Consider the following 12,006-nt stretch of genomic DNA (forward strand, 5'->3'; position numbering starts at 1 on the left):
TATAAAATCATCAATTTGTCTGCACAGCATTACTACATGAGAATATAAACTCATGTTGATCAATAGGGTAAGCCGGTGCCCAGGAATCACTAGGCTCTGTAACAGTGACAGGAAAGGCACATCAGCAGCAAGAAGGAATCCTGGGACGAAGTCTCTACGGACCCTACATTTTTAGAGCTCACCTGTCACAGGCCATCCAAAATGGTGGGCCATCTCCAGAAAAGTCACTTGCTAGTCTTGGCCCCTCCTAGATGGCTTCTGTCACTCAAGTAACAGAAGTCTCAAAATGGAATAATCTGAAAATAACTGAATACCTAGAATCCCAATCCTCAGAGGTACTCGAGAGCGTGGCCGCTTTGTCTTCAGGACTTTGAGCTGATGTAAGCGGTTCCAGATGGTCTGCTCGGCCTTCTCCCTGCAAAGATCCAAAGTGGTGAAAATGAGCCAAAAATAAACTGCAGAGCAAGATAGGAGAGCAGGACAACGGAAAGAAAATGAAAGCCACGTGAACCCTTTCACAGGTATCTCCCTTTAACTCAGGGAAACAAGCTGGAAAAGCACCACTTGCTATCATTCTCTTACCTGATGATATCCTCCCAAGACTTGTAGAAATCCAGACCAGCCTTAAACAAAACTCAAAACCACGTTCTTCACAAACCCTTCCCCAACTCTTCTGTGAGTCTCCTCCCTTTAGGCACACTCCATCTTAACTCGGCTTCTCCTGAACTTGAAAATCTGTTTTTGTTGTTTCAAACATTCTGTAGCTCAAGCTAACCTAAAACTCATTATGTAGCCTAAACTGTCCTCAAACCATCTTCCTTAATCTCCCAGCTACTAGAATCAGCTACCACCCTGGCTTGTTTGATGTTTACTTCGTATTTTCTGTCAGATGTTAGTGGGCTACTTATAGATTTGCCTTAGTCCCAATATCAGACCTAGCTCTTAAAGCCTGGCTTTATGGAAGGTTCATTTCTGAATCTCTCCTAACAACCAGCTCAGCATCAATCAGCAGAGGCCCCATAAGAAACACGTCAGATCAATGAGTCAATGTTAAAGGCAGCTGTGGAAATACTAATAGTAACATGCCTGAACAACAACAAACAGAAGAGGGTGTGTTTGCTTGTTTTTAAACTCATTTCTTTAATTTGGTAAGCATATGGGTGTTTTGCCTACATGTATGTTTGTGTACCCAACAGCTGTGTGCCTAGTGCCTGTAGAGAGATCAGATCTGTAGGGGGTGCTGAGGTCCTATTCCCCAACTGGCTCTTGATCAATAAGATGTCAGGGACCAAGTGCTGGGCAGAAGGAAAGAGATAGGATTCCAGGTCCTCCCAGGAAGCTAAGAGATGCAGGAAGAAAAGGGAGATGTCACCATGCTTTGGAGGGAGAAAAGGTGACCAGTCATGTGAGATCTCAGGCTGAGTGACCATAGGCCGCTTCCCCAGGAGGGAGATTAGAAGTGCACAGCAACTGAGACAATAAGGCAGGTTCAAAATAAGTTTGTGTGTGTGCGTGTGCGTGTGCGTGTGTGTGTGTGTGTGTGTGTGTGTGTGTGTGTGTGTGTTTCATCCATGGATCTGAGGGAACATGAGCAGGGCTGGTAGCACACTCTGCCAGGAGCTTAAAGCAGGGTGGCAAAAACTACATGCTACACAGATGCCCTGGAACTGGAACTGAAGACAACTGTGAGCTGCCATGTGGGTGCTAGAAACTGAAGAGCAGTCAGTGCACTTAACTGCTGAGCCACCTCTACAGTCTATCACTTTTGATGAACTTATGACCAAGCACTTCCTAGCCACCTATGAAGATGCCACTCATCTCTTTTCAGAATTTCCCAACCATTTGGCTACACATCAAATCAGGTACATACATTACAAGACTATGCCATTAGGAGTCAGAAAATATCAGGAAATGTAGGAGCTCAGCACTTTTGGTTTAAAAACTCCATAATGTATAGATCTTGGTTTGGGCACTTTTGTAGCTATTCTTCACTTTTTAGGCAGATCTCACTGTGTAGTCCAGAATTCACACTCCTCCTCCTCAACTTCTGCAGTGCTGGGATTGTAGTGTGTACTACTATGCCTAGATAGCATGGGTTTTGTAAGAGAAACAACCTCACACATTGCTACTGTGAGAATTAAATTAATACATCCATGTATACTGTTCACATGGAACCCAACACACAGGTCACGCTCAGCAAATGTCATCCAGTTGTATCAGGACTATCTCTAGCATAGGAAAACTCTTAACTCTCAGTGACCTGCAGCCATTGGCACATCGCCATAAGCAACCCTCCTTGGCATGATTATACACAATATACTCACTTCTTATGGAAAGAACAAATGTGTAGGGGCTGGAGAGATGGCTCAGTGGTTAAGAGCACTGGCTGCTCTTCCAGAGGTCCTGAGTTCAATTCCCAGCAACCACACGGTGGCTCACAACCATCTGTAATGAGATCTGATGACCTCTTCTGGTGTGTCTGAGGACAGCTACAGTGTACTTATATAAATAATAAATAAATAAATAAATAAATAAATAAATAAAACTTTTAAGAACAAATTTGTACCTGATAGAACACGTGACAAGAAGGATCACATCAGCCTAGTAGAGAGCAAGAAAAAGAAACTTAGAAACTTTGCGAAAAGCCTTGCAGAATCACTACCATGCAGTCCACCTGCTTTTTTTCTATTATTATGATAAAATAAATCCTATCATTTTGACCATTTTTAAGGCTATAGGGCTATAACAAGAACACTTGAATGCTATATTGTAACCACTCCCACTGTCTCCTTTGAGAACTTCCCAATGAAAGTTCTTTATCCATTATGTATTAACTTCTTAAGCCTTACCTCCATTCTCCACAAGCAATCTTTCTCAAATTCTACATCCTCCTGCCTCCACTTCCCAAGGCTAGGATTACAGCCACATGTAACCACAACAAGTTTGATAACTCCTTTCCTGAAGATGAACAGCATCATGAGAACTCAAAATAGCTGAACTAGAATATGCCTGTCCTATGGTACATGTCACTAAAATTAACACGTCACTCAAAGGAACTAACTCAGCATGCAGCAACCTCTTCCTGAGATTCACTGCATCTAAGAACCTGCACCAAAGCAGAGGAGCCCAAGCCCAGGAAACAGGGAAGCAAGGAATTCAAGTACCTCTTGGAGGTTGCTGGTCCGAAGGTAGCCACTCTTCTGTAAGATGGACCAGGCTATCTCTGTGTCGTTCACGTTCATCTGACAGCCATAGGTCTCGAGGTAGACTGCAACGAAAGGCAGGCTGATTCCAAGGTAGGCAGAGGGCCACATGTCTTGGGCCTCCCAACCAAAGCCCTCAGAAACACCCAAAGCAACTGATTATCCACAAAGTCCAATGTTGCCTCAACCCTAAAACACCATCAACTGCCAGAAATTAGTAACAGCCTTTCAGAACAAGGAAGTACAATATCACATACACACGCCTATTATGTGCATAGTATCGGAAATATAAGGGAAGTGTGCCCCTTTAGAATCAAGGAAATAGGCCTATAGAAGCAACTAAAACAGTAAGGGCTAATGACCCTTTTCATTCATCTAAGGAAAACCTAAATTCAAGTCCCTGTATTACATACAGTCTTCCCTCTAAACAAAGGGTTCTCTAGCCTCTGGAAGCAGCAGCACTGGCCAGAGGGTACACACCACAGAATAAAAATGAAAATGACATGGTCACATTATGAAGTAAAAACACAAATTTACACAAAGTTCCAAAACAAGAATTTCACACTTCAGTAGGCTCTTTCAAATCATATTTCTAGTTACAACCCCATTACCACCAGCAGACTATAATTCCAAGTGGAAGCCAGGCATAGTGGGTCATACCCATAAAGCCAACACATGGGAGGCCAAGGCAGGAGAACCATGGATATGAAGCCAGCCTGAGCTACACAGTAAGCTCCAGGACAACCTGGGCTAAAGAGACAGATTATTTCTCAAAAAGCAAAACAAAAAATGAAACAGGAAACATCAGGGTTTTTGTTTTGTTCTGGTGGGGTCTCAACTATATAGCTCTAGCTAACCTGGAACTCATTATGTAGACCAGGCTCGCCTTGAACTCACAGAGACCCCACTGCTCTGCCTGCCAAGTGCTGAGATCAAAGGTGTGTGCAACATGCCTAGCCAATTTTTTTCATATATATTTTGGTGGAAGATAGTAGGCACACATGCCATGGCACCAGTTCGGAGGTCAAAGGACAACTGTGGCAGTCAGCTCTCTCCTACCATGTGGGTTCCAGGGATCAAACTCAAGTCATCACACTTAATAGCAAGCAACTTTACCTTCTGAGTCATCTTGCCAGGCCCAAAGAAAAAAAATTCTAAATCAGAAGAGGTGGCAGACATCAGTGATTCCATCAGCTAGGAGGCTGAGGCAAGAGGGTTGAGTTCCAGACTAACCTAGGCTACACAACAAGACCCAGCTTCAAAAAACAGGGAATAGGCTTGGGCAAGATGACTCAGTGGATAAGGCCTCTGCCACCAAGCCTGACTTTTAACCTCTCAACTCACATGGTGGAAGGAGACAACACAAGTTATGCCCTGACCTCCACAGCTGCCGCACACTGACAATAAATGATGTAATTTAAATGCAATCCTAAAAATTTTAATTAAAACGGGGATTGCAGTATCTCCATACATAACCAGGGAGTGGACTACAATTCACGTGTGCACAGCTTTGAGTGTTTTCTTGAGGAGATGAGGATGCTGTGGATGGAGCTCAGAGCATCACAGATGCTAGGCAACCACTCCACCACACAACTCTCCCCCAGCCCAGCCCTTCAGTTTCTTTAGAGTAATGCTACTTCGTGGGCTCTGATGGTTTTATATTAATCAACCTGCCCACACTATCAACTTCCTAAAGCCAAGAATGTAGTAAGAGAACAGCAGAAGCAATCAGGCCACAGAGGCTGCAGTGGAGCAAGGAAGCCAAAGGGAAAAAATAAAGCCAACCTTTTCTCTGCCTTCCTAGAAGTTCATCCCCCGAGAGATAGGGAGGTGGGTCCTCCACCTCTGGAGAAGATGGTTTCTCTTGAGGAACTGAAGCACTTCTTAAAAAATGCTGAAAAGTCGGTCCAGTGGCTAGCCTGGAGCTGAAGTCCTTCTGAGCTTCTGAGCTCTTCGCCTCTGGACTGGGACAAGGAGTGCTGGACACACTGCTTTGTGCTCTGCAGGTCCTAAGCAACACCCAGCACATGGAGGTGAATGGTGCTGACAACCTCTGTACTTGGAGGACACACCGTAAAGGATGCATGGCACCTGCAGCCCCAAATCTGCAAAGGAATGAAACACACCAGTATTTACGGCACACTCCATACAGGACTGCTCTGGACACTCCTCCTCGCTAAAACAGAAAAATGCTTTTTGGGGGGAGCAGGGCTCATAAGAGATGTTGAGACTTAATCTCAGGATTATTCTGGGCTGGCCTGGAACTCAACTTCCTACGTAGTCCAGGCTGGGCAGATTGTGAGGTTATGTGAGGTTAGGTTTGTTTGTTTGTTTGTTTGTTTTTTGAGATCTTCCTATGAAGTCCATACTGACCTCCAACTTTTCTCATTCCTCTCACCTCAGTCTTCCAAATGCCAGAATCACAACCCAGTTCCAAGGTACTGTTTTGTTTTGTTTTGTTTTGTTTTGTTTTGTTTTGACAGGGTTTCTCTGTATAGCTCTGACTGTCCTAGAACTTGCACTGTAGACCAGGCTGGCCTGAAACTCAGAGATCAGCCTGTCTCTGCCTCCTGAGTGCTGAGATTTAAGGTGTGCACCACCACCTCCCTTAAGGTACGTTTTATGATAGTTTACCTTAATCTAAACATGGTAAACCTATATTCCCAGTAACCTGGGAGGCTAAGGCAGGAAGATCATTTGAGCCCAGGACTGCCTGGACAACAGTGAGGGCTCTTAAAATATATTATATCTCTAATTTACAGGTGAAAATAAATAAAGGCGGCTCAGTGACATGGCTTAGTGGATGAAGGCACCTGCCACCAAGCCTGACTCCCTGAAAGCCACACAGTAGAAAGAATTCTTTTCCATAGATTCTTCTATCTCTACACATACACTATGTATGGCACATTCATGTGCATGAGCACAGGAACAAAAACCAAATAAATAAAATGTAATTAAAAAAAAAAACACCAACCTACTCTCTTGTCGGAGAGGAGACTTTTGGTTTGAGTTTTAATTTTTTTCACATTTTTATTTTTATGCATATTATGGTATGTGAACCATCTTAACAGCCCAGGTGTGAGCTTTCAAATCATCTACTTCTGCCCTTTAATTGTTGTGTGACCACGTTTTTACAAGTCAAATTTCCACCTCTGGACTACAAATGTCATATCCATTTTGGAAAAAAAAAAAAAAAAAGTACAATAGGACCTTACCCCTTGCCAGATGTTATAAGAATTACACATTAAAAACTTAGATTGGGGGAGGGGGGGACTTAGAGCAGTGGCTCAGTGGTTAAGAGCACTGACTGCTTTTCCAGAGCCTGAGTTCAATTCCCAGCAACCAAGTGGTGGCTCACAATCATTCACTAGCAGCCCACACTTCATTTCAAAGCATGGACCTTGGCCGGGTTCTGGGCGCGTCTTCATGTATGAGTGTTGGGGTGGGGAACGGTCCTTTCTGACGAACCTGGTGGAAGGATCAAAAGCTTCAAGTTTTTGCACAGCACAGCGCGGAACCACCTACCACATCCAAGCGTGTGAGTGCTAGGCGTGGCGGCGGCAACTGCGTGAGCCCCGTAGCCCCTCTCCGAGGTCTATCAGACCCCATCTCTGCTTCACAGGGCAAATACTAGGGCTTAGAAGGACGCTGTGACTTGGCCAAGAGCCGGCAGCGGGGCTGAGCTACACTCGCAGCGGTCCTACTCAAGGCCTAACACTGCCCAGTGATACCTTCTCCTAGCGCTTCTGGCTTTTCCTGGACGGTGCGAGCCCGCCCTGCGCCACCGCGGGTCACCCGCAGGACACTAAACTCAATCTCAAGCCTCTCACCTCCCACAACTGCAAGGTCCGCGTCCGAAACCGGAAACTGTCGATCTGCGTGGGTTCCCTTCTCAGGAGTCCTCCGCTGCGCGCCTAGGCGTGCAACTTCTGTTCCGCCGTGACTTTCGCCCGCGGTGTTCTAATGGTAGTGTTTCCTGCCGGCTTCGAGTCCCAGGACCCTGGCTTTGAAAAATAAAGCCGTGAGACCTACTACTTCTTTAAATGCTAATACCGCCCCCCACCCCCACCCCACCCCACCCCAAAAAAAAAAGTTAAGTAAAGCTTAAAACCAGGTAGGCGGGCTGGAGAGATGGTTCAGCGGTTAAGAGCACTGAGTGCTCTTCCAGAGGTCTGGAGTTCAATTCCCAGCAACCACATGGTGGCTCACAACCATCTGTAAAGGGATCCGATGGATGCCCTCTTCTGGTGTGTCTGAAGACCGCGACACTGTACTATTATGCATAATAAATCTTTTTTAATTAGAAAAACAAACAAACAAACAAACAGGTGGGCAGTCTCAGAGTCTGTATCTGCCCTTGCCCCAAGAGAGTAAGGGATTCTTAGGGGTGTTCTGCCCCCTGGAAAATAGGAGCTCTGACTTCTCCTCAAGCCTGTCACCCGTTAGCTCCCTCCTGCCATATGTACTTTCCTTCCCTCTCCTCACCAGACCCTTTAAGAAAAGGGCCACCATGGGGCTGGTGAGATGGCTCAGCATGTAGGACACTTGCTGTTTGACGACCTGGGGTCTAATCCCCAGAACCCACAAGGTGAAGGGAGAACTGGCTCCCACAAGCCCTCTGAACTTCACAGATAGGCCATGGGACATGCAACATCTCTCTCTCTCTCTCTCTCTCTCTCTCTCTCTCTCTCACACACACACACACACACACACACACAGACGTCTCAGGACGCTGTAGCACACTTCGGTGTTCTCAGGAGGCAAAGGCAGGCTAATTCGAAGCCAGAAAGAGCTACATAGTAAAATTTCGTAGATGATGGATAGACAGACAGACAGGCAGACAGACAGATGGAATAGAATAAATGTAAAAAAAAATAGAAAAGAGGCTAACCAGTGGTTTCTGTGGCTAGCTCTGAACGGCCTCGTCTTTCCTGGATCTCCCAGATGGCCCTGAACAGCCTAATTGTTCCTCACTACCTCCTTACCCTACTCCTGTCACATTCCTGCCCTGGCCCTCTCAGCCATTCTCCCTTCCCTGTTGACTCTAGCCAAAATACCTCTTCTCCCCCAGACCGAACCCATAGTCCCTACACTCAAGAAAATGCTGAGAACAGGATTCAGCCAGATCGGAGCCCTGGGGTCAGAACCACCCTATGTAGCATAAGTGTTTTTTCCAAGCTTCACCATAAATATTAGTTTTAAAGTGTGAGACATTTAAGTGTAAAACATTTGGTTGAAGCACAAACTGCAGGTGGACAGTTCAAAAATCTACAAGCATAGAATGAGTAGCAAAGAGGCGCCCCCTCCTGGCCTCTTCCTGTCATGACTCTCATCAAGAGACTGGGTTTGGAGGGAAGGAGTGGGGGGCATTCCCAGCCTTCCTCTTTGCCAATGGGCTTTTGTCGTTTTGTTTTGTTTGTTTTGTTTTGTTTTGTTTTGTTTTGTTTTGTTTTCATTTATGTGTTTATGTATCTGGGCAAGAAGCCGGAAGTACTTCTGTTTGGAAAGCCAGAAGCTAGAGTTGGCTCAGTCTGTAGGACACTTCCAAATGAAGCTAGAGTTACAGGCAGTTGTGAACCACCTGATGTGGGCCCAGAATCAAACTCTAGTACAATCCTCCAAAAACTTCTCAGCTATCTCTCCAGCCCTCCAACAGTTTCTGTAATATGTTACCTCTGCATTCTCTGGGTAAGACATTTTGGACCTCATTCTCCTGTTTCAAAGACAGTCTCAATGCGCGTGTCCCCTCAATACCATAACCTTCAAGAAAGTGGACATAGGAGGTAGGGTCTTCACAAAGTGACTAGGTCATAAAGGTAGAACCTCATGGTTACCTTATTTAAAAGAGCCCAAGCTGGGCACAGTGGCACATACCTTTAATCCCAGCACTCCGGAGGCAGAAGTTGTGGCTCTCTATAAGTTCGAGGCCAGCCTAGTCTACAGAAAACGTTTCAGAACAGCAAGAGAGAGAAAGAGAAAGAAAACCCTATCTTGAAAAAAAAAAGATTTTTAAAAGACTAACTCATTTTACAAATTTAAGGGTGAGTATACAAAAGTAGTCATGTGCAAAGGCTCACGCAGCAAGCAGTCCTTGGGATCCAGCCACAGTTCACGCTGATCCCAAAGCCCTATTCTTAGCACTGACTAACTCAACCTCAGACTGGCTGGGTTCCCTCTGGGGCTGTGCTGGCTGACAGTTGAATAACCATAGCCAAGTAGTGACTGCTGACTCCAGTCTCCTTGCCTGTAGGGTGGCAACTGTGTGGTGAATACATTGCAATGTGGGGAAGACATGGATAAGGAGTGGGGCCAAAGGATCTGGGGCTGTGGCAGTAGTCCACTGTGGGTTCCCGGGCTAGTGTGGGATTAAGGACTGATGAAGGTTAGAAAAAGAAACAAACTCCTCTGACTCCAGAAGTTTGGGGATCCCATGTTCTGCTCGCTTTAAGACCTGAATGTTCTACCTGCCATGATCATCTTTCATCTAATTCTGCTAGTTGGTGAAAGTTGCCATCGTGAGCACTCATTCCCCCTCCACCCCACTGTGACTGTGTGTTCTCTTCACCGCTGTCAGGCAGATGACCTGAATGGCCCATGTGATTGACTGTTCTTTGCATTCCACAGACCTACCCACAGGGCAAGCACACCCTAAGAAGCCCAACCAACAGCCCAGAACAAAAGTGCCCTGCCCAGCCCAGTAGTAGAACTGTCAATGCACAGTCCAGGCTCATGAAAGGAAATGTCTGCTGTTGCAGGCATAGAGACTGGACTGGGTTTGTCCAGGGTAGGGGTCACTGGTGTCACAGGAATCGCAGGAGAAGCTGACTGAAGCATGCCCCTTTCCACTGCATCCACTCCAGTGTCTCCTCCTGACAGAAATGAAACCACGTAAGGGAGCCTGGTCCCACTGTCCCCTCTGCTAACTCCCTGTGTCTGACCAATTGGAATCACACTTTTGATTGCAGGGGATTTTGATGAATTTCTTCCTGCTGAGGATAAAGACCTCTCAACGTTGCTCTCTGCCACATCACTGGGGACTACAACAGATGTATCCTAGATGCTTCTGGGTGAGCAATTGGTTGGTGGATGTATAGGTGAGATGGATGGGTAAGGAAGACTGGAAAATCTCTACTTAACCACATCTCCCCATTTCCTAGTGCCTAATTTCTAACCAAACTAATTAAGTAACTTCATGGGACAGTTTCCTCATTGACTGGAATTTCATAAGAGACCTCAGACAGGAAACAATCCAACTCAGCCAGTCTCAAATTTCTGACCCACAGAATGGAAGACAGGATGATCTGCTAGATTGTAGGGTCACTTATCACAGAGCACAGATAAAGCCAGTACTCACTTGAAGACCCAGTTCTCCAGGAAAGGGGTCTCACACCTTGTTCTGGTTCCTCTGGGACTACAGAGCCACCTCAGAGTCCCAGTGTAAAGACACAAACCACAGACATGATGCCAGGCTGCCATTGTGCTCACAGGCTGTTTATTATTCAAGATGAAGGAGGGGAGAGAGGACGAGGAGAAAACCCAGATGCCCCACGGGGCTCAAGGGGAAGTGAACAGAAAGGCTCCTCTTCTTCCTCTTGCCACTGACCCAGAAGACTCCAGCTGCAGAGATCTCAGGGTGGCTTAGAGGCCTCCAGGAGGCCTGGCAGCTCTGCTGTTGGCTGGGGACGGGATCCACACAGGGTCAGGTCCCAGGCTCGGAATGGCTTCTGTGTACACAAAATATCTCTCTTAGAAAGGCACTGGTGGAGGTGAGCAGTAGGAAGGCTGCCCAACACAAGCCAGACTCGCTGTCCCAGGTCTGAGTTCTGCTTCCTCAGGCTGGTCTCTGAGGCCCTAGTTCCCCTCCTCTCCCTTCCCTCAGCCCCCAGACGAGCAGGCAGTCAGCAGAAGGACAGGTCAGGCCACAAGATGAACGATCCTCTTCAGGGCTGGTGCATCTGACAGCTTCTAGGCCAAGAGCCCCAAGCGGGTGACCTTGGCGGACAGGAAAGAGTGGATGATAAAGACCATCGTTTTGGGACACGAGTGCAGGTCCAGCTGCTGCAGAGTGGACAGAGAGAAGGGTCAGGAATTCTGTCCAGACTGGCCTCCAGAAGAGCATCCCCACCCCCAGGATGCAGAGGCGGTCCTCCACTTACGATCTCTCCTTCAGCACCCCCAAAGTCCAGGAAAAGGAGACTCGTGCCATCATCTGATGACATCTGAAGTTTCTCGAAGGGCTGTCGGAGCAGCATGGCTCGGGCTGCTCCAGGCTCAGCTGCCCACAGGGTGAAGCCCTTGTCGATGTGCACAGACAGGCTGCAGGGACGGCCGTTCCACGTGCAGGCTGCAGGAGAGCAGTGAACACAGACCCTGGCACCTCGGTGATCACAAAGCCCACTCAGCTCCTAAAGCAGCTCCAGAACCTGTCTGCCGCTCCTCCATGGATGGGAGGCTCCCTCTGTCATGACACCGAACAACCACTGGCCCAGCCACCCTATCCTAAAATACAGAAGGTGGGCCTTCGAGGACCCACAGCTGCATCTTGCTTCGTTTCCAGCAAAGCCACGTGTGTTAGGGAAGCTTGGCTCAGTAGAAGAGTATGTAGCTATCATGTACAAGGACTTGGGTTCAATTCTCAGCACAATAAAATAAATGGGAGTTAAATTCTGTGATGGACACCATGTTTACCCCATAAAGGCGCAAGATTAGCAGGCTAAATTTAAATTTTATACAAATATAATTTAGATTGACATAAGAAAGTATTCACTGTTTACCTGAAATTCAAATCTAACTGGTGCCCTAT

The 12,006-nt window shown here is 46.7% G+C and overlaps 2 protein-coding genes across 6 annotated transcripts in view; both read right to left on the bottom strand.

Moving 5' to 3' along the window:
- The window catches only part of Cdk5rap1 (CDK5 regulatory subunit associated protein 1), a 151,028-nt gene extending 143,637 nt beyond the window's left edge, over positions 1-7,391 (bottom strand). For 3 of the 4 annotated variants that reach the window (XR_003953696.1, XR_001783167.2, XR_001783168.2), the window contains exons 1-5: positions 7,034-7,391; positions 4,989-5,308; positions 3,165-3,268; positions 2,567-2,601; positions 315-415 (exon numbers count right to left, since the gene is read on the bottom strand). Coding sequence is in view for 1 of the 4 variants with exons in the window: in NM_025876.2 (NP_080152.1) it covers positions 315-415; positions 2,567-2,601; positions 3,165-3,268; positions 4,989-5,289 (541 nt within the window). In the remaining 3 variants the exon portion in view is untranslated. The remainder of the gene's footprint in view (positions 1-314; positions 416-2,566; positions 2,602-3,164; positions 3,269-4,988; positions 5,309-7,033) is intronic. The other variant, NM_025876.2, reaches the window with a different exon arrangement.
- Positions 7,392-10,665: 3,274 nt separating this feature from the next.
- The window catches only part of Snta1 (syntrophin, acidic 1), a 31,795-nt gene continuing 30,454 nt past the window's right edge, over positions 10,666-12,006 (bottom strand). Inside the window, exons 7-8 of one of the 2 annotated variants that reach the window (XM_030248934.1) lie at positions 11,360-11,547; positions 10,666-11,261 (exon numbers count right to left, since the gene is read on the bottom strand). In XM_030248934.1, the coding sequence (XP_030104794.1) occupies positions 11,169-11,261; positions 11,360-11,547 (281 nt within the window). In that variant the 3' untranslated portion in view covers positions 10,666-11,168. The remainder of the gene's footprint in view (positions 11,262-11,359; positions 11,548-12,006) is intronic. The other variant, NM_009228.2, reaches the window with a different exon arrangement.

Source organism: Mus musculus, chromosome 2, assembly GCF_000001635.26.
Source record: "Mus musculus strain C57BL/6J chromosome 2, GRCm38.p6 C57BL/6J".
NCBI lineage: Eukaryota > Metazoa > Chordata > Mammalia > Rodentia > Muridae > Mus > Mus musculus.